Source organism: Rhinichthys klamathensis, unplaced genomic scaffold, assembly GCF_029890125.1.
Source record: "Rhinichthys klamathensis goyatoka isolate OS25496 unplaced genomic scaffold, OSU_Roscu_1.1 h1tg000616l_1, whole genome shotgun sequence".
Taxonomy (NCBI): Eukaryota; Metazoa; Chordata; class Actinopteri; order Cypriniformes; family Leuciscidae; genus Rhinichthys; species Rhinichthys klamathensis.
The window spans coordinates 292,537-313,876 of NW_026607068.1; the positions used below are offsets into that span (position 1 = coordinate 292,537).

The 21,340-nt window shown below is 36.8% G+C and overlaps 1 protein-coding gene and 1 non-coding gene across 10 annotated transcripts in view; one reads left to right on the forward strand and one right to left on the reverse strand.

Moving 5' to 3' along the window:
- Window positions 1-3,153: 3,153 nt before the first annotated feature.
- trnas-aga (transfer RNA serine (anticodon AGA)) lies at window positions 3,154-3,235 on the reverse strand. Its single transcript has one exon. It is a non-coding gene; the product is annotated as a tRNA-Ser (tRNA).
- A 3,393-nt stretch (window positions 3,236-6,628) lies between these two features.
- Window positions 6,629-21,340, forward strand: part of bptf (bromodomain PHD finger transcription factor) — a 34,893-nt gene continuing 20,181 nt past the window's right edge. For 3 of the 9 annotated variants that reach the window (XM_056240880.1, XM_056240882.1, XM_056240881.1), the window contains exons 1-10: window positions 6,630-7,545; window positions 9,424-10,249; window positions 11,615-11,835; window positions 13,685-13,891; window positions 14,336-14,518; window positions 18,891-19,076; window positions 19,198-19,346; window positions 19,553-19,884; window positions 19,994-20,125; window positions 21,104-21,233. In XM_056240880.1, the coding sequence (XP_056096855.1) occupies window positions 7,059-7,545; window positions 9,424-10,249; window positions 11,615-11,835; window positions 13,685-13,891; window positions 14,336-14,518; window positions 18,891-19,076; window positions 19,198-19,346; window positions 19,553-19,884; window positions 19,994-20,125; window positions 21,104-21,233 (2,853 nt within the window). In that variant the 5' untranslated portion in view covers window positions 6,630-7,058. Of the gene's footprint in view, window positions 7,546-9,423; window positions 10,250-11,614; window positions 11,836-13,684; window positions 13,892-14,335; window positions 14,519-18,890; window positions 19,077-19,197; window positions 19,347-19,552; window positions 19,885-19,993; window positions 20,126-21,103; window positions 21,234-21,340 lie in introns of all 9 variants that reach the window. The other 6 variants (XM_056240875.1, XM_056240878.1, XM_056240877.1 and 3 more) reach the window with 4 other exon arrangements.

A 21,340-nucleotide genomic window follows, 5' to 3' on the forward strand; every position in this document is an offset into this window, starting at 1 on the left:
ATGAAAAATGACAAGGACAACTTTTGAAACCACACTTAATCAATAAACAATCTAGACTGCTTAGAATCATTTTAAATGAGACCGTTGTTGTGCTTCAATTGACCGGCACATAATAGACCTCTGAAATAGTTTAGAATGTTTACGTCCTTGTTACTTTGAGTAGCTGGGGCTTTAAAAACATTGTTATAGTCAGTTGAAACACATTTGAGTCTCACAATGGGATCTATATGGTTGGTGACCGCCTTTATTTTGCAAAAATGACACGACTGAAAAAAAAACCCCTGAGTTAAGAGAGTTGTGTAGGCCTATTAGATGCACGCATCTAGATGCATCAAAGCAGAAAGAAGTGTAAGAATGTTCCGGTGCACAATGAATCGATCGCAAAGTCACCGTCAGAAGCTCTGAACTGATGAAGACCTGTTCACTGCAACTCTTGGCCATGATGAAAGGTCATTTCACTGTGGCTGGATAATTGCATACTTACACACTTCGCCGAAAGCCCCGCTTCCTGCTGAGGGTGAAATACAGGGCATCTCTATGTTGCACACTATCTATATGGTGTTGTCACAGCCCTCTGGCTATCCGGCTGGTTGATTAGGAATAGGAAGTTATCTGCACTGCTATTAGATTTGTAAGAGGGTTAGTGAGCTTTGCCACAGCATCCTTCAAACGACTGTTACAATAAGCTTTAATATGATTGTAGTGCTGTCGTGTATAAGCTAAGCTTGTATAGCAACATTGCAGTATATTGCTTCTTAGAATAGCCTACACGACAGATCGGGGAAGATTTGTAGCGTTCTCGAGCTGAACTCTTCTGAGAATAGTGATTAAGGCACAAAAGCGAACTGCCGTTTTATGTATTGATTCAACTTCTGGGATGTCCTGCTTTGCTGGCTATTTGTTTGGTCACAAAGTGGCCAAATTGAATAAAGCTACACTTCAAGCCCCTCCATGATGGATCTTCCAGGGTCAAACTGACCCTACTCGACAAATAATAAAGCTTGAAAGTCCATTTTCTGTTTGTTATTGTGCATTTGAGAAACATGGTGATAACAAGAAAAAGCATTTTCGATAACAAATGTGGAGGATGTCATGGTTCAGGTTAAAAGTTGACGTTCAATTGCAATAAATCTGTGTTAAAGTCTAAAACAGGTCAACATGACCCACAAAAGCACAGAAAGTCCAAACTAATTTAAAGCTCACAGTTTGCCTTTTAAAATAAGCCACACATTTGGACTGAAGAGAAAGTTATTAATATATAGACAAAAATGTTAATTTCCACTCATTTAGTTTTCAAAAAGGAATTTAAATCGTTCTTTACAATGGCAAACAAGCACTATCATTCAAACGTTTTTTTAGTTTTTAGATATTTTAAGTCTCGTATGCTCACCAAGTCTCATCAAAAACATAATCAGTAAAAAACTGTAATATTGTGAAATTTTATTACTATTTAAAATAGCAGTTTTCTATGTAAAATATTCAAATGTAATTTATTCCTGTGATATCAAAGCTGAATTTTCAGCATCATTACACTGTCAAAAAAGTCTTAAGTCATTTCAACTTAAATTACCTTAAACTTACTTTAAAAAAATGAGTTGACTCTTGTAATTTAAAAAAGTTGAAAATTGCTTAATTTTGTTGAGTTAAAGCAATGTAAAAACATATTTTGTTATAACTTATCGTCGATCATAATACATTTTTACAGTGTGCTGTGCTCCCATCTTCAGTCACACGATCCTTCAAAAATCATTCTAATGTTTTGTGCTTAATAAGAAACATTTTTATTATCAGGTTTTTTTGTGTGGAAAAGTGATATTTTGAGATTAGAAAGTTTTTTTAAAAAGCATTTATTTGAAATAGAGAACTTTTGTAACATTATAAATGTCTATACTATCACTTTTGATCAGAAATATCACACCTGAATAAGGATTAAAAAAAAACAATTTTACTGACCATTTTACTAAACATTTTTATTATCAGGTTTTTTTTGTGTGGAAAAGTGATATTTTGAGATTAGAAAGTTTTAAAAAAAAAAGCATTTATTTGAAATAGAGATCTTTTGTAACATTATAAATGTCTATACTATCACTTTTGATCAGTTATATCACACCTGAATAAGGATAAAAAAAAAAAACAATTTTACTGACCGCTAACTTATGAATGGTATAGTATAAAATTTCTGCCAACCTTTTCTTGGCTGCATGATCTTAACATTCCCACAACTCAGCCTGAACCTGTGGAGATATTACATAAGGAAGAGACAGAAGCCAGTCCTTGATGAAGTCAGCTTTCTTTTTCCTCTTGATTGTATCGCTCTGTCTGAACGGAGGACAAATATGTTCGGGTCACAGCAGGTGATCAGTACAGTATCTTGGAAGGCAAAAAGTGTTTAAGTGCAGTTTCCGAATCATGTGATGTCATGGGGTGAGACAAAGAAACCCCTGTTGGCTTTAAACTCTTCAGCTGCACCCTATGCAAATGTGTTTCAAAATGCAAACACTGGTCTCTGGAACATTGACTTTCCCTATCATACACAATTAGGCCTATCTTTACGTCAACTTGCTGTTTCCTTTTTGCCACATTAAGCTCTCCCCTTTGGAAATGGTAAATGATTATATCTTTGGGGTTAACTAAATCAGTTTAAATGCCAATTCAACTTCCATAGAACTGTTTCATCTTAAAAGGATACTTGACTATATGATAGTTGACCCTTCATTTAGTTGCCCGCATGTTTTTTTTTTTTTTTAAAAGAAGCTATTTTTCATTATATGGAAAAATAGACGCAATGAAAGTGTCATCCTCACTAATATCTTTTTACGGTCCAAAGAAAAATACAGGCTTGGAACAACATGAGAGTGAGTACATAATGACAACATTTCTATTCTTTGGGTGAATTGGCACTAATATGGAGAGTACAGAATATATAATAAGAATATTGAACAATGAGTCCCACAGTTTTAATACAGTAAATTGACACAAAGGCTCCACCTACTGACAACTTCTCTTTATTTACTATACCAGCTAAAAATGTCATTCTAAAATACATGAAGCAATGAGAAATCTTAGGGGGTTTACTACTCTAAAAATAAAAAAAACCTTAACATTTACTATAGTAAAACTATGTTTGTGGAAAAACAAATGAAAATAGCAATTCGTAGTCGGCAGGATTCGAACCTGCGCGGGGAGACCCCAATGGATTTCTAGTCCATCGCCTTAACCACTCGGCCACGACTACATGATATCCATAGGGTTATCGCTATAGTTTTGAATTTATCAACGAATTAATGTTTGTTCTATTGTTAATTACGACTGTTCAGAACGTCTCACAAGCGACACAAAGAAGCTCGAGCGCAGTGTGCGTGTTTGGTCATAACTGAGAATGAGAATGTTGTCAGCGAATAACACACCTGGTTTGTAACTACACAGAGCGAATATGACATATCTTACAGCTGTTACTGGATTGATTGACTGTTTGTATTGTACAAAGTGTTACACACTAGAAGGGCAAAACGCGCACGCGCTCGATTGTCATGTTTTATTGTCATATATCTCAGATATACAAACACCTGACAATCCCAACCTAACCATGAGAGGTCACTGTCCTTCCAGTATTGATCTTAATCTCATCTCAATCTGCATTGTATGATTGGCACCTTTATAAATACCCTGATCTCTTGTTTAGACTGTTGTGAATAGCTTCATGTCTTTAGTGCTTCTTTTTCCATATCTGCGCGTTTTGGATGATGTTGAGTGGGTCTGTTTGTTGGATTTAATCAGTTTGGTATGTTTGTGCCTGGTTTCACAGACAAGGCTTAAGTCCAGAGTATAAAATGCATGTTTGAGCTGTCTTAACTGATAGCAACTTGTTTTGTCTCAAGATGCACACCAGTGCATCTTGTGTGTTTTTAAAGGCATTTTTATAAAAGCTTTCACAGACAAGGCTTAGATTAAGCCAGGATTATGCTTTATAGTTCAATTAGGACATTTAAGTAGCTTTTATAAATGTGCTTAAAAACAAAACAAAAAACATTAGCTGTGCATCTTGACACAGAACAACAACACTGACATATTTTAAGATATATCAGTGCAAGTTGCTTTCACAACTCAAACATGTATTTTACTCTGGACTAGGGTTTAAGGCTTGAAACTGAGGGTAAATGTCCTAATTGAACTAAGGCCTAGTCCTGTCTGTGAAACTTGATCTTGGATACAAGTGCATCACACTGCTTCTGGGTTATGAATCTGCCACATTCTATTACTTTTATATAGATGGAGATGGACCAGACCATCAAATACGCAGCAATGCTAATGGTTAGATAATGTATATACAAACAAAATAGGCTAACTTTTCAATCAAAATGATTTAAAGTAAATAAGTGCTATGAGGTTTCATGATGGGCAAAATGAGATCTCTAAGGGGCAAGAGCATAAAAATCACTCAAAGACAGTGGAAGTGTTGATTCTCACAATGTTGCAGTTCTGCCGAATCAAAGTAAGTGTTGCAACCAACAAGAAGGAAGCCATTCTGTTTCCATATGACAAGACAATCATTAGTTACTTAAAAAACATATTTTTACCTACAAATATATAGCATACTGAAAAATATGTAACTTTTTTCAGTGTTGGGTGTAATTCATTACCAAGTAATTAATTACTGTAATTTAATTAGGTAAGATTCCCTTGGAAAAGTAAAGTAAGCTAGGCTATTACTCGTAATTTAATTGGTTACTTCTGATGTGATTGCATTAAATACTGTATCGACTATAGAACAATTCTATATAAAACAATAGTGGATGTAACATCAATATTTAATGTATGTTTTTAATGTAACCTTCACCCTTTAAATACTTTGGTCAGTTCAGAAATCATTTATGCAATTATTAATTCATTTAGGTTAAGTGAAAGGTCCTTTAAGTTCCGCATGAAAAATCAAATATGGTTATTACTGATCACATAATTTTATTCGCATAACACATATCTCCTCCTGGGACCCAGGAATAGACATTTGTCCACTATAGTACAACTATAATATAACTTCTGCTTGGTCTTTTAATATGACTGACATTAACTTAGTGATCAAATTTAGCACTCTTATGGAAATATGATAATATTTTAGTTATTATTTAAATCTGACTAATTTTCAAATTGTTTGTCATAAATCAGCATCTCAGGAAAATGTTATGGGGTTTCTAATCAAAATATGACTTGCTGTTACAAAACAGGGCATTGGTTTCATACATGACTTCTGTTGAGGACACCAGGACTTAAATCGGGTATATAAGGCATTTTGGGTGATGGAAAGTGAATATGGAAAAAATTATAAATCAATATTCCTATTATATATTAGATATTATTATGAAAATTTTGCCAATTTTTACTCCCATTATTACACTTCTTTTTTCATTACATGTTGCCCAAGAACACATTAATATTCAAATTGTATACAGTATACATTGTATTGAATAGGACTACACATTTATGGCCATTTTACCCACATATTGCATAAGGTAAAATGGTATATAAATTCATTCCGTTTAATCTTTAATAACATAGTCATAAAAAGTATAATCATTCTTTATGCAAAAAAATCCTGAAACCTAAAAATTGATTGGTGAATGAAAAAAAAAAATCCCATTCATTATTTCAGACCCTTAGGTCCATATCACAAAGTAAAAGAAAGAAAGGAATAACATACAAACAAAGATTTACATACAACAATCATTATTTAAAAACATACAAACTTGAATCCCAGTGCTTCCAGAATAAGGAGGAATACCTTGTATCACTTAATGTAGGATCATTAAGACCATTCTGATTGTATTTCTTGAATCACCTAATCAACATTTACATATTTTATTATTATTATACTGCATATAATTCCTTAAACACAGCATGCAATGTATGTAGGAACATTATTCGATATGAACATTTGGCTTGCACTTCCACCTTGGGAGCTTAAGCTAAATTCTTAATGCATCATTAAATGCCACCTGAAGCTTTTTCATTTTAGCTTTACTATATCTACACCATACAAAATGAAGTACACAGTAAGCTCTAAAAAGTACTATTTTAACATCACCTGTGCACATATAAAACTTACACGCCAACATATTTGCCAGTCCATAAAACGTACAGCACTGGCGCTGCACATCATCATCATCATTATTTAAATAATTTCTAATAATGTGACAAGTATTTTATTTTATTACCACATTTAATACTTGGTCACCTAAATAAAAAGAGGGAAAGTTTTGCTTAAGGCCATTTAATACCATTGTTTTTGCCTATTCGTGGCTTCTTTTTTTAAAAACTGAGTTCTGGTGTCAACTACAGTGGACATAGCATAACATATATTTTTATGCTCTAAATAATGTGATGACATGGGAAAAAAATTCAAAAAAACGTTTTACTTGGTCGAAAGAAATAAAAGTTGGAAATGAGGCTATTTTCCTATTGTGTACACATGGAGAAAAAAGGCTACATGATAGCCTAATTAATACATGTTCTGTAATATCAACAACACCAACTTATTTTATTCAGTAGCTACTTAGACGAATCTGTTTCTGTCAACCCTCCATCTCAATGAACCGAAGTTAACACGTAGAAGAAAATGGAGAACGGATGACAAGAGCCACTGCCTCAGAACAACACTGTCTAAAATCAACAAATCTACACGCAGAGGCACATTTTCACGTGCTTAAGAGCCTAATGATAGTAACAGGCGCTCTGGAAGCGTGTTGACAGTCGCGAAACGCAACAAACATCGTGGCGTGCTGAAAGCGTTGAGTCGGAGCGCGGGTCACGTGACTCCAGCACAGGCCTGCTGTCTGTTGTCAGCGGACGGAGAGGGAGGAAAGAACATGGCGGCTACGAGCGACCTGAAGCGGGGCGCCGGGCGTTCGTTTTGAGCTTTCTCGCGTTAACCGAGACCGGGGCTCCGCGGGACTAGTGCATTCTCACCTGCTCGGCATCAACTTTGCGGTGGTGCCCGAAATTCCGGGTTTGGTGCGTGTAAAGTGCAGGCAAAACGCGAAACTGAAGAGAATAGATTTTTATCCATGATGAGGGGGAGACGAGGCAGGCCGCCCAAAGCGCAGCTGATACAGGAACCCTCAACGGGACCGGTGCGCGGTCTGAGACCCCGCCGGGGCTTGCGAGCGAAGGTGAAAGTTACCTCCGATGACGATTATGTTACCCCTAAACGAGGGATTCATCATCATTCAACACGAGGCCGGAGAAAAGCGCGATCCGCGGTATCGAGGGGCAGAGGAAGAGGCAGGGGAACGGCCAGAGGCAGGGGGCGGCGGAACACCGCGAGCGGGGTGGTTTACGACGACCACGAGAGCGATGAAGATGATGATGATGCGGTTAGTTTGAGATCAGAAGAGGAAGAAATCATTGAGGAGCCTCTGACGGATGAAGAGGAGGAGGAAGAAGAAGAGGAGGAGGCCATCAACGACGAGTCCGACTACCTGGAGGAACTGGACGAATTGGAAGAAGATGATGCGAGTTACTGCACGGAGAGCAGCCACGGCAGCAACGCAGGTACGAGCGATCTTCATCGATCTCACCGGCGACTGATCCGTGTGCAGTAATGAGACTGAAAACAGCGCTCTTTTGTTGACCAAAACACTCAAAATGGATCCTGGTGCTTTTCTATGCTGGTAAAGGCCGCGGGTTTAGCAAGTAGCATTAGCGCGGTAGTAATTTGTTGCGATGAAATTGCAATTGCGGGACGTTATCAAGATGCAAAAAGCCTTAGAATTAAATATTAAACTTAAAAATCCCATTGTACAACAGTAAAGCAGTTTTCAATATCAACAAAAAGTTAGCTTCACTCGTCAATTATGTATTTGCTAACGGGTAACGTTAGCCTGTTAGCTTATTAAATCCAGACACCCTCTGCATTGTGTTTTAAATACTTTTAAATAACTTTCTCTTGTTATATGATTATATGTTTCAATGGGTTTAGACTGAAACGGGATCGCTTTTTAATCTTACATGAGCACACTAAAAAGTTAGTTAGCCCGTCATCTTGCTAATTGATTTCGCGCTGATAAGATAATTTGTTAATAAAAACCATCTGCATATACCATAAACTTTGATAAAAGTACGGTCGAGTGTTGTATTTAGGTGTTTTACTTACTATCCACCCTCATTTGCATGAGGCTATGGTTGTCTGACTGGTGTTTTGGAGCACGTAGCCAAAGCTGAAGTGCAGCTAATGACAGGGCAGCATGCGGCCGATTGTTTTGAAATCCAGCGCCAGTGCCGTTGCACCTGACGCGGGGAGGACGTTTAATTTCGACCCGCTACTGTGTCACTCTCGCACATGACGTCATAATTCCATTTATGTTGTAGCTTATGAAGGTTTTGCTGCTGTTAGGATGATTTACCCGCCTTATGAGAGAAAATTAGGGTTAAAGTATTTTTAGAGTGATGGATGAGGTATTAAACCTCATGTTTGAACGTTTTAAAATGTAATTTATTCCTGTGATGGGAAAGCTGTATTTTCAGCATCATTACTCCAGTCTTCAGTGTCACTTGATCCTTCAGAAATCATTCTTATGTGATGATTTGATGCTTAAGAAACATATCTGATTATTATCAATGTTAAAAATAGTTGTGCTGATTAATATTTTTGTGGAAACGTGATACATTTTTTCAGGATTCTTTAATGGATAAAACCGTTCAAAAGAAAGACATTTATGAAGTTACAAATCTTTTTGTATCATCATAAATATCTTTACTGCCACTTTTGATCAATTTAATGTGACCTTGCCGAATAAAATTATTAATTTCTAACCCCAAACTTTTGAAAGGTGCTGTGCATATTACGTTTTTTTTTTTTTTTAAAGATTAAAATATATTTTTATATAATTTAAGTATACATTAATGCAGATTTGTGTTGTTGCTTTAAAACACATTAAGATGCTGGAATCCTGTACATGCATTAAATAAAAGATTCACCTGATTTTATTGTAAACTGTTGTGTGCATGCAAATTGCAAATGTTATCATCTTTTTCCTTTGGGAATCATACAAATTAACTATTGGTTTAGTACAGCATGCACAACGTTATATTCCTCATCGTCTCATTTTTAAATTAAGTTTTTAAGCAGATGCCTGATCATTCCTGATGTCTGACTAACTGATTGACTTATTAGTTGTCGTCTGAATCAACATGATTTTTTGGGGGAAACTGATCATTTCATGCACGTTATTCCATCCAAATGGACTCTAACATGACTGTCTCTCTTATTTTTATCAAATAAAATGAGACAAAGTTTCTATATTACATGATCATAAAATTGTGTTGGGACTTTGTTTTCCTCCTGGAAAAATTCATGTTGTCTTTAATTTGTTCCTAATTAGAGCACTCACATCCAGCAATCAAAACTGATACTGATTCTCTCTGTTTCAGTAGGTCGTAAAAGACCAAGACCAAGGCGACCACCTTCTCCTATTCTGGAGCAGAAGGAGATTCCTTCTCTGGAGCTGCCCAGTTCCTCCGAGGACCTTCTCATTCCCAACGAGCAGCTGCTCAACGCATCAGCTGTTTATGAGGTCCTTCGCAGTTTCAGTACAGTCTTGCGTCTCTCTCCGTTCCGTTTCGAGGACTTCTGTGCCGCTTTGGTCGGACAGGAGCAGTGCACGCTGATGGCGGAGACGCACATCTGTCTGCTGAAGGCCATCTTACGGGAGGAGGACACCTCCAACACCACTTTCGGACCCGCGGACCTCAAAGACAGCATCAACTCCACGCTCTACTTCATTGACGGTATGACCTGGCCAGAAGTGGTGCGTTCATACTGCGAAAGCGACCCCGAGTATCACCACGTGCTCCCTGACCTGGAGGGCGAAGACTACCCGTTCAGCCCTTTGGAGAGCAAAGTCAAGGTCTTGCAGTTCCTGGTGGACCAATTCCTCACCACCAACCTCGCCCGCGAGGAGCTCATGTCCGAGGGGGTCGTTCAGTACGACGACCATTGCCGGGTTTGCCACAGGCTCGGCGACCTCCTGTGCTGCGAGACCTGCTCGGCCGTGTATCACCTTGAGTGCGTGAAGCCTCCCCTGGAAGAGGTGCCCGAGGACGAATGGCAGTGTGAGATTTGTGTGGCGCACAAAGTGCCCGGCGTAACAGACTGTCTGACAGAGTTCCAGAAGAGCCGGCCGTACATCCGGCAAGAGCCCGTTGGTTACGACCGACATCAAAGAAAATACTGGTTTCTCAACAGGAGAATCGTTGTGTGAGTATTTGCAATATATTATGGATACAAACTGCCAAGAATCTGGTGTAAAAAAATAAAGCAGTTCTTAAGTGCTCACTTTCAAGGAGTTTAATAATTATTGACCCGTGTAATAATAAACAAGCTATACAATAAGGTCTCATTTGTTAACCATCTTTAATGCATTCACTTTTATAAACTAACAATGGGCAATATATTTTTACAGCATTTATTGTGCTAAACACAAAAGAAGATATTTTGAAGAATGTTGTTAACCAGACAGTTGATGGACCCCATTGACTTCCATAGTAGGAAAATAAATACCATGGAAGTCAATGGGGTCCATCAACTGTTTAGAACAACTTTCTTCAAAATATCTTCTTTCTAGAAGAAAGAAATTCATACATGTTTGAAACAACTTGAGGGTGAGTAAATGACGACAGAATTTTCATTTTGAAGTGAACTTCCTGTAATAAATGCTGTATGTATTGGTCACTGTTAGTTAATGTTAACCAAGGAAACCTTATTGTAAAGTGTTACCATAAAATTATCACGAAACATGGTATTTTCTAAAGACTTGATTCTATCGTTCATGCATTGACATATTTGTGAGCATTATTGTTATAACTATAAGCTAAAGTTTGTGAATAAACTTTGATGTTAGCTTGAGAAAGCTTGAACCTTGAAAGCGGGGCTCGAACTCGGGTCGCTTTGTGTACAGCTACGGCAAATATGTTATTTTGGCAGCTTTGGAATTCCATACCCACCACAGTGCTATTGCTTTGATGTAACAGCTAACTTACAGCAGTTATTTTGTATATGGGTCGTAACATTTCTTACAGATTTCTGCTTGTTCTAAATTAGATACAGATAAATTAGCACAAGTAAAATAAGATTTATTTCAATGCATTAATGAGAGAGCGATTGCCTGTGTGAATTATTCCTACCGTCTCTCTATTAATTGTGAAGCTGTGGGTTGTAGTTACTTCAAACGTAGAAAAATATGCTATAACTGTTCAGTTTCTAAGCTACTTTATTGATAAATCACAGGACAGCGTCTACAATGAAAATTTCGGTGTATTACTAACATTTCAATCTAGCTTTTCTGAAAAAGTGAAAAAACATGGAGTAACACTTTATTTTTCAGTGTCCTTGTTACATTTTCTACATGCAATTACTGTAGTAATTGTAAATTATGCATAATTACTATAATTAAATGATGTGTAAAAACTCAACCTAATCCTAGCCCTATAGTAAGTACAGTACATGTTGTTAATTGATATTACTTGGTACAATCACACTGTAACAAGGACACCTTAAAATAAAGTGTAAACAAAATATGGTTAAAGTGCCTGTGTTTAATGGATGTAACCTGATCCGTTTCAGAGAGGAAGATGGCGAGGATGAAAATAAGCAGACGTGGTACTACAGCACTAAAGTCCAGCTGGGGGAGTTATTGGAGCTTATGGATAAAGGGTTCTGGGAGAATGACCTCTGCTCCGTGCTGGAGGAGATGAGAGAGGAGATCCACTCTCACATGGACATTACCGAGGAGCTCACTAACAAGGCCCGTGGGAATAACAAGGCATACCTCACCGTTGCCAATGGTAAGAAAATATATGAATCAAAGCTCATACATACCATTTTTATTACCATCTTGGAAATACACATTTGTTGGGATGTGCAAAGTGAGAAAACCACAAACTGTTGCTAGGTTTTTTTATTTAATTTGATGGTGTGTTTTATTACACTTTTTGGACAGCCATATCGCATTTTCCCCCCCAAAGTAATAATTTTAATTTAGTAAGATTTACTCACAGTAAAATACATCAAAGTTTTTCTTTTTTTAATTGTAAGAGATATTTTCGATTATTTGCAAGGATGAAATCAAGTTTGTTTCTTCCAATTTTTTTTTATGTAAAAAAAAAAAAAAGATGCTGATATTGTTTGTTTATTATTTGTATTTCCTTTGGGAATCATGAATATTAGTTATCGTTTTAATACAGCATACACAACCACTGAACGTTATGAGCTAAGTTTTTAAGCAGATGCCTGATCATTCCTGGATGTCTGACTAACTGACTGATGTATTTATGGACATGCATGTTGTCTGAATCAACATGATTTTTTGAAAACTGGTCATTTTAGCAACCCACACTCATTTTTCCCCTTTTCTAAATAGTTCATGACTCTGCTGGTCTCTTGTCTGCTCTGTGGAAGTGGGACTTATTTAATTTCTTTAAGTTAAGCCTTCAGCTTTCTTGTATAAAAAATGACAGCAGTTATTTCTTAATTTCTTTCTTAAGTATGTGGGCATTTTTTTTAAAGTATTTATTTATAATGACAGCTTATGATTCCAATACTAAGACCCTACTTTAATTAATGCTCAGTGAATTTACCAGTAATGAAATTATACATGACTTTTACACACAATTAAATTAAGCCTTTTCAACAAATATAATTTATTTAAATAGACTTGTTTTCGTTATGTTGAACAAACTTAATTTCATTTAGTAAAACCTACTAGGTTTTATAAGAATATATGCACTTTTAAAGTATTTTCCTTTCTTTTCTTCTTTTTGTTTTGTTTTGTTTTTTTTAATTACTTTCAATACCTATTTTACTGTAGTATTAAAATTTCTATTGCATTGCATTACTGGATAATACCATCACACATTCCTTTGCAAATGTTTACATTTTTATTTTATTATTATTATCATTATAATCTTTTCCTGGTATACAACAAGTAGCAGACATATTTAAAGCAGAGTTCTAAATTAAATAAATAACTTGAATGGACGTTGATTTTTTTATTTTAAAAGTGGTAAAAATACCTTTTCACATGTCCCATTGCAAATAAGGACTTCCATTACACAAATGTATGTGGTTGCCTGCAGTGTACTTAAGCAGTGTCAAAGAGAAAATGTGGAAAGAATTGTGTTATTTTAATTAACTACAGTCAGTGACTGTCTGAATCAATAATAGTTAATGTGAAGGAATTAAAAAAAATGAATTCGGATGCAATTCAAATGACTGTAAGGTGTCTTTCCGCTCAGCTATTTTTAGCAGTGCAAAAGCAGCTCCACCTGCACTGAAGTGAGATTCATCTTGTAAAGGTTTTGTGGGAAAGTATTTCACTTGCTGCAGATGTTTCATGCATATCTTTTGCTTCCTGCATGCAAACTTTGTTTTCATGTGGTGACTTGAATGCTTAGTCGGGACAGATAAGTTGCTATTAAGTAGTTATTTTTCAAAACGTACAAAAACTTGTAGGCCATTGTATGTCAGTGAGTAATTGACATATCTTTAGGCTTATGAAATGTTATGATCTCATTTGATGTTAGTAGGAATTAGGAACGGATTTGTTTAGGGATACACATAAGACAGCTTTTGCGGTGTTTCGGTGCTGTGAAATGGGCGAGATCTTGAGAATATTCTTCTATGCGTTTCCTCCAGATGTGATCTTGGACCGCCTGAAGACCAAGCAGGAAGCGGAGCTTGAGGAGGTGAAGCGACGGGCAGCAGAGGAGGCTGAGAGGGCCAGACAGGAATCGAAATCAGGATCTGGGGAACCAGCTGTGACCGATCAGATGAACTCGAACGGATCGTGTCCACAAGACTCCAGTAATGGGAACTCGATGAATGAGCAAACTTCTGCAGACAGTTAGAGATCTTTTTATGCCTCTATTAGCAGTGTTTACATGATTTTGTGTTTTTGATGTCAGTTTTAATTGCAAGTGCATCTTTCTAATAGAAGTAATTTAGGCACACTTGTGATTTGGGGTCTGTTTAGTAGTCTTTTTTTGTTTTTGAGGGGCTATTTATCATATCACGCATACATCATCTTCAGTATATTGATAAAATGTTAGAATGACATTACTAATTTACAGGAGTCCCACTGTCGTTAAAAACCTGGAAATATCAGGATATTTTAAAATGTTTTTTGGGCCTTAAAAAAGTTATTGGAATTTCTATTATGAATTTCCTTTTTTTTCTAGATTTACACTATTAATTTTGTTTTATTATTAATTATATTATATATTAAGATATTTCTCTTGTGCAGTGATTTTATACTTGCTAAACACGCTCTCTTTTGTCAAATTTCAGCTTCAGTCTCAGCTGTCCCAGTTGGCGAGGTGGGCAGCACCACCAACGTTCCTGAGCTAGCGGCATCCAGCTCAACCATTCCTACTAAGACTGACTCCCAGAATCCCATAGGGAATGCAGTGATCTCGTCTTCCAGTGGTGAGGAGGCAGGGGAAGGGACTGATGGGGTGAAAGAGTTGGCAGGTACAGCAAGTTCTTTTCTTAATTTTCAAGTCACATGCTGTTACATTTAAGACAGTCCTAACTAGTTAGCTGCAGTTGATTTCCAAGCTAGAAACAGAGACCATCTACTTTGCCCAGCAACCTTTGCTCAACAGTGCCCTCTATATAGCAGCACTGGATCTTTGCCATCGTCTTTGGTTAGTGTTGTCACGATACCAAAATTATTGTTTCGATACCGATACCAAGTTAAGAATTGCGATTTCGATACTTTTTCGATACTTTTCCTGAAAAGGGAGAAACACTCTCAAATATCATTGCTGTGCTTTATTTTAAAACTGGGACAACATTCCAATCATAACACACTAATAAATGAACATTTGAACAGCAGATAGGCTATAATAACCATTTGAACAAAATATGAAATATGAAAAATATAAAAAATAAATTAGAGCAATGACATTCAAGGTAAAAAAATAAATAAATTTAGCAGCATTATCTCAGTTATCATAAGAAACATAAGATTTGATCAATATCAATGCCACTGACGATTCTGCTTATCGATCCGATTCTTTAACGATTCTCTTATCGATTCATGATAGCATTGTGTGGAAAAAAGTAGTCATATGCTTTTTCGGGGGGAAAAAACAAGTGTTTTTATTTGTTTTATGTAATTTATGTAATAAATGAAACCTTATTACAAAGTGTTAACGATTAGTTATACACCGATTCAGACAGATCAGTTGTTTTAACCATTCATTAAAACGAATCGGTTCAAATGAGTCATTAGTGCGCGAATTGGACGTGTCATTATCGGACGTGTGCGCGTTGTGTGATTATCCAGGCGGTTACATCCCACTGTCATCACAGAAAACATTTCATGACTGCATAGTTTTTTTCGTTTATTTAAAGTGTGGTTTATGTCAGCTGAATGTGCGGAACGATTCAGAGATGATAAGGTAACGTATTTTATAGGGCTGCAACAAACGATTATTTTGATAATCGATTAATCTAACGATTATTAGAACGATTAATCGACTAATCGTCGATTATTTCACAGACTAATCAGTAAGTTTGGAACGATTATTCAGCTTTTCCAATTAGTTAAAACATTGAGTTATACATATTCTAACTATAATATAAAAAAATAAAATCACTTCAGCTTTTGAAATAGTTGTTTTAATGAACTTTGAGCCAACTAAACAGGTCATTCTCTTTAAGTTTTCAGATTTCGGTCCAACTCAAATCACACACAAATGCTCTCTAAGCATTGTTTAATAGGCCCACTGCTTTTCTTAGAACTGAAACAGAAAAAGGGACATTTACTTCAGGACACAAAGAATGGTAAAATATTAATCTGCAAACAATTATTATAAGAATAAAATTACAATCTTTTTTTACATGACAATTGAGCTGACAGAGATGTTCTCATTCACCTTTTAATTTATAGTATGATAAAGTAACTGCCATGATATTCTTCCTATATCATAGGAAGGATATAACATCTCGTTTTGTAAGTCTTCATGATTATTGAACAAAATACAGGCAAGTGATAAGACTATAATAATACCTAATATACTAATAGTGTTACAATAATAAAAACAGCCCTGACTCCTAAGCTCTATCAAGCTTTATTCTATGCAAAATAAGTCATCACATTACTGTAATTATATTACTATTGATAATATTATTACTATTATTAGTAGTATTGCATTCTCTAATAAAGAGAGATTTACCGCTGGTTAGTAACGTTAAGCTCCAGCTGGAGAACACTCACTTCTCACCGGCTCCTCTTTTGCCGGGATGTTTCCTCTTGCACTCCAACATGAATGTTGTGCTCCCGTAAAAAGCAAGTTCCGCCTTGCATGTATTGAACACGACAGCATTCTTGATGTGAAGTTTTGTGAAACTTTCCCAAACCTAAACCTTGCTAGTTCGGATTCGTTTGCACTGTCATAATTCGCGCTGTGTTTTCTTCTACCGCAATAGCATTTGTAAGGGCTGCACTACACTCTAGCGCTACAGCGCCGTAGCGGTCAAATCTCGGGATTGCAGGCCCTTACATTAGGTCACGTTAGATCAAACGACTACTCGACAACAAAGATATTTGTCGACAAATATTTATTGTCGACGTTGTCGACAACGTCGACTAATCGTTGCAGCCCTAGTATTTTACCACAATTTACACCCAGCGGTAATTCAAAAAAAAAAAAAAAAAAAAAACTCCGAATGCTCCACATGAAACTTTTGTCTCCCGACCTTACCATCGTGTCGAATTATTTTGATTAATATGTGCGAGGGAGAGAGAGAGAGCAAGACAGCGCTTAGTTTTGAGACGGTGAAGCCTTGTTTATACTTTCGCCTGGCTCCGCAGAGAGAGAGAGAGTGCGCGCGCGCGACCGGGGCTCGCTCACTCTCTCTCTCTCTCTCTCTCTCTCTCTGCTCGTTCAGTTCACGCGCCCTGTCACACGCGCATGAGGAGAAAAACACAGACGTCCATAGGGAGGCACTGGAAGCGTGCGTTGCACACACCATGCAATACTCTCTTACAAATCTGGAACGCGGTCATTCTTAGAAGTATCGATACTAATAAATTTAGGTATCGTGAAGTTTTTAATTTCCGAGTATCGCGATACTTTTGAAGTATCGGTGCACCGTGCAACACTATCTTTGGTATATCATGTTTACTGAGAGTATTGAGTAGGGCTGGGCGATAAAACGATAACGATATGTATCGCGATAGACACGTGATCGATATCAATAAAAAATGTGTTAGATAAAACGTTCGATATTTTTTTCTTCGTCGGAAGAAACCACAGGTTGCGAAGCAAGTTTGGTTGCATTAACAAAGGCACTCGCTCTCTGGTAACCTAGCAAAGTAGGGAGTGACACGCTAACAGGCAATCATGTAACGTGTCAGTTTGCTTGCGCCATATCGTTGTCTCGTGCTGCTGGGTTCCTCTTCAGTAACCGGCGATTGATAAGCAGAAAATGAGTGCCCTTCATCTGCATGCCATGCAGGCTAGAGTTGCGAAACATTATTGGATAATTCGCTCTATTCGCGTTTGATGTGAACACAGCATAATGAACAGGCTGCGATGTCAAGATTGCAATGCTGGAGTGTGTGTGAGCGCGCGCGCGAGAGAGACACGCGGGCGCGATCGAACAGTGGAGACATAAAAACATACTCCGTCATTTTGTTAATACAAGACATCATTCAGTCTGCAAAGTGTTTACTTATATTTGTGTAGGCCTATACTCGCAATAAAACACAACATTGTGCTTTTTTCACACTATATTTCTTGTCAAACTGCAACCTACAACTGTCACACACCGTTTTAAAAGCAAAACATATTTATCCAACCCCTTTTTAAAACAGTCTGTGTGTTCCATCTTTTGGACATTCATCATATCGCATTGGTTTTCATTTCTTGTCCTCAAAACAGAGCACTAATCTGTTTATTTTTAAGTTACACATTGATTAAAAAAGAAAATGAAATGTGTTGGTAGTATTATCTTATATAGAAATCAATCATTTATAATTCTGATGAGAATAAAGTTAGGGTTAATTAAAATTAAGGAAAACAAATATATTGATCTGTAATATAGCAAATTAATTTTAAATTCATTCAGGTAAAATTACCAAACATATCTCATATCTATCTTTATATTAGTTTAATTAATAAACCAATTATATAAAACAATTATCTGCACTAAACTGGTATAGAAATAAACTGGTTCTATGCCTTTATTAATTTATTTAAAAAATACAAGGCTTAAGACATTTATAAAAATGCCTTCTATATTTCTGTTTTGCTTTTCACTCCATTGTACCGAAATCGTACCGCAGGGGGCACGTACGATCACAAACCCCCACCACCCACGTCCCGCCGCGCCACTGTCACCTTTTTTACTCTGAGGAGTTTGCAGGTCTGATTGTGAATTTAGACTTATGTTTACATTTTAATTATTTGAGTTTTCCATGGTTATGTTGACATTTCTGTCTTGGGATTGTAATCAGAGGAAGGTTAAGTTTAAAATAAAAATGTTTAAATGTAATATTTTTTTCTCCTGGTCCTTATTTTAAATGGGTCATAAAAAAATCAATAATTATCGATATCGACCGATATGAAACACTGATATCGTGATACAGTTTTCAGCCATATCGCCCAGCCCTGGTATTGAGCCTGTTTGAATTGGATTTAACAAAGTTTACAATGGTGTACTGATATATACTGCAGTGTTGATGATTTACAATATTATTTTGGCTGTGGCTAGAGTGAAATGCTAGTAAAAAAAATGTTGCAATAATTGTATGTGTATTATGGGAGTATTCTACTCAACATGGCCATTACTAATGTATCTCATGTATCTTCTGTCACTGATTCTCCTTCAGATAAGATTTCAGAGTCTGCTGTTCATGGTGATGGGGAATCTGTACTAGAGACTGAACCTGCACAGACAGTGGATGAGAACAGCTGCAGCAGTCATTTCTCCATCTCTGAATGCCTGCGAGGTCCAGAAGAGCCTGACCTGGTGGACCGATCTTCACAATCTTCTCTCAATAGCCAAGATGAAACAGGTTTCTATGCACCTACATACACAGAATATACTTTTAAATTTGTTATGTTTAAAATTTGTTATAAACAAACATGCACACCTGTTCAAAAGTTTGGGGTTATACATGTCTTTTTTTTTTTTAGGTGAGGGTAAAGCTAATGGAGATAGCGCAAAGACAGGGTCTTCACGCATGATTACACGACTCCGGAACCCTGATAGCAAGCTAAGCCAACGCAAGGTCATGCAGGACAAAGATGGCAGCTCTCAGGATGGTAGCAGAGCACTTAAAGAGGTAAGGCTGTTGTCTTTATTAATGGTGACAGATTACATCTTGTATAGAGGTTGTTGATGTTTTGATGACAAAATAGATTTTTGGTCATTAGTGGTATTTGCTAAGGCATGAATTAGTATTAGTATAAAGGTACCATAGGTCTTCAACAAAAAAGTTACATGGTTGCTAAATCTGTAAATCTTTAAATCATGTCATTGATATTTCAGACTCCCCCACTGTCGTCATTTGGCTCCTTTAAGAGAGATTCAAACAAGAGCAGTGGCTTTTTCAAACTGGGCCATGAGGGCAAATTTCGCGTCTACCACAACCAGTATAGCACTAACACACTTGCCCTGAACAAGCACCAACACCGTGAGGACCATGACAAACGCAGACATCTTTCCCACAAGTTTTGCATGACCCCTGCTGGTGAGTTTAAGTGGAACGGATCGCTGTACGGCTCCAAAGCCCTAACTGTGTCCACTCTGAGATTAACCATCATCCAGCTGGAGAACAATGTCCCTGCTCCATTCTTGCATCCCAACTGGGCGTCACACAGGTGAAAGTCTTACAAGTACCCGTAGGACTTGTTTTTATTTTAAATGTGCTAAAGTTTCCTAGAAGAGGCATTTAACCATGTCATCCTGTGACCTTTTCCATTGCTGTAGGTCAAACTGGATAAAGGCTGTCCAAATGTGCAGCAAGGCGAGAGAGTTTGCTTTAGCTTTGGCCATTCTAGAGTGTGCAATCAAACCAGTGGTCATGCTCCCTATGTGGAAGGATTCTCTGGGTCACACAAGGTCAGTTTAAATGAACCTACAATCTTTTGATGCTAATTTTTACAGAATTATACTACGAATGCAATATGGTGACCTCCAATGCGAGTGCAGACAGTGAAGTTTATACGAGCTGGTTTATAAATATAAAAAAATATATCTAGCAACTAACAGTTTAGAAACTCCTTCAATTTCATTGCTATTCGTTTTGAACACCGCTTTAGTTATGGCATCTGATGCTATAGCTGTTTTAAAAGTCTTCCTATAATAGCAGCCATTACAAATCCTCTAAAAGTATAAAATAGTTAAAGTATACATCTAAAATTATTATATAAACATCAAAAAACTCAAAAGTTGTAGTTTGAAAGTCATACAGGCCAGACAGATAGGTGCATAGATGAACAGTTTAAAGTGCTTGTGATCCAATTTGAGTTTGAAATCATCATCGACATTGTCAATTTACATCTGGGATTTTCAGAGATATGCATTTAGATTTAAAAAAAAATAAGATTAATAAATCAGAATAGGCTAAAGGATTGTGCTGCGTTTTGTGGATGAGGAAGTATGTGGGATTTTGGGCTTGTTTGATATTCTGCTTAGGAAAAAAATGTCAAATCAGTAAGTAAAGTCATAATAACCCAATTCATGTCTGGGCTGTGTTTGGTGGATGTAGCTTGAAAGCTTTGGAAGGATTTGCAGTTGATTTTGTATAATAAAAAAAACACAATTCACAATATCAGTTTGTTGGCTCTAAGCTAGCACAATTGTCATGTGCAGTTTATTGTCAGCGAAATTAAATGCTTTTTTGCATGTTTGTAAAACAAAACCTCAATCCAGTAATGTATTTCTGCACATTGTTGCTTCTAAACACAAAATCATCCATTTTTTTACTTCAGCAAATTCTGTGCTGGAGGCTTTCCAAAAATGTACAACGAGTCACCTTTATGTCCCAGTTTTGGTGATCTTTCTTTTTCTTTTTTTTTGTGCTTAATTTTTCCGCAGGTTTCATCGCATGACCTCTGTTGAACGGGAAGAGAAGGAGAAGGTGAAAAAGAGAGAGAAAAAACTAGAGGATGAAGAGACTATGCAGCAGGCCACATGGGTGAAGTACACTTTCCCCATCAAACACCAGGTACATCTGAACACTTGCTAGCTTGAGCGTTTTATTTGAACATTTTAGGAAATTACATCAGCTTTAACATTTGAGTTGAAGGCATTCAGTAACTGTTCAAACACATA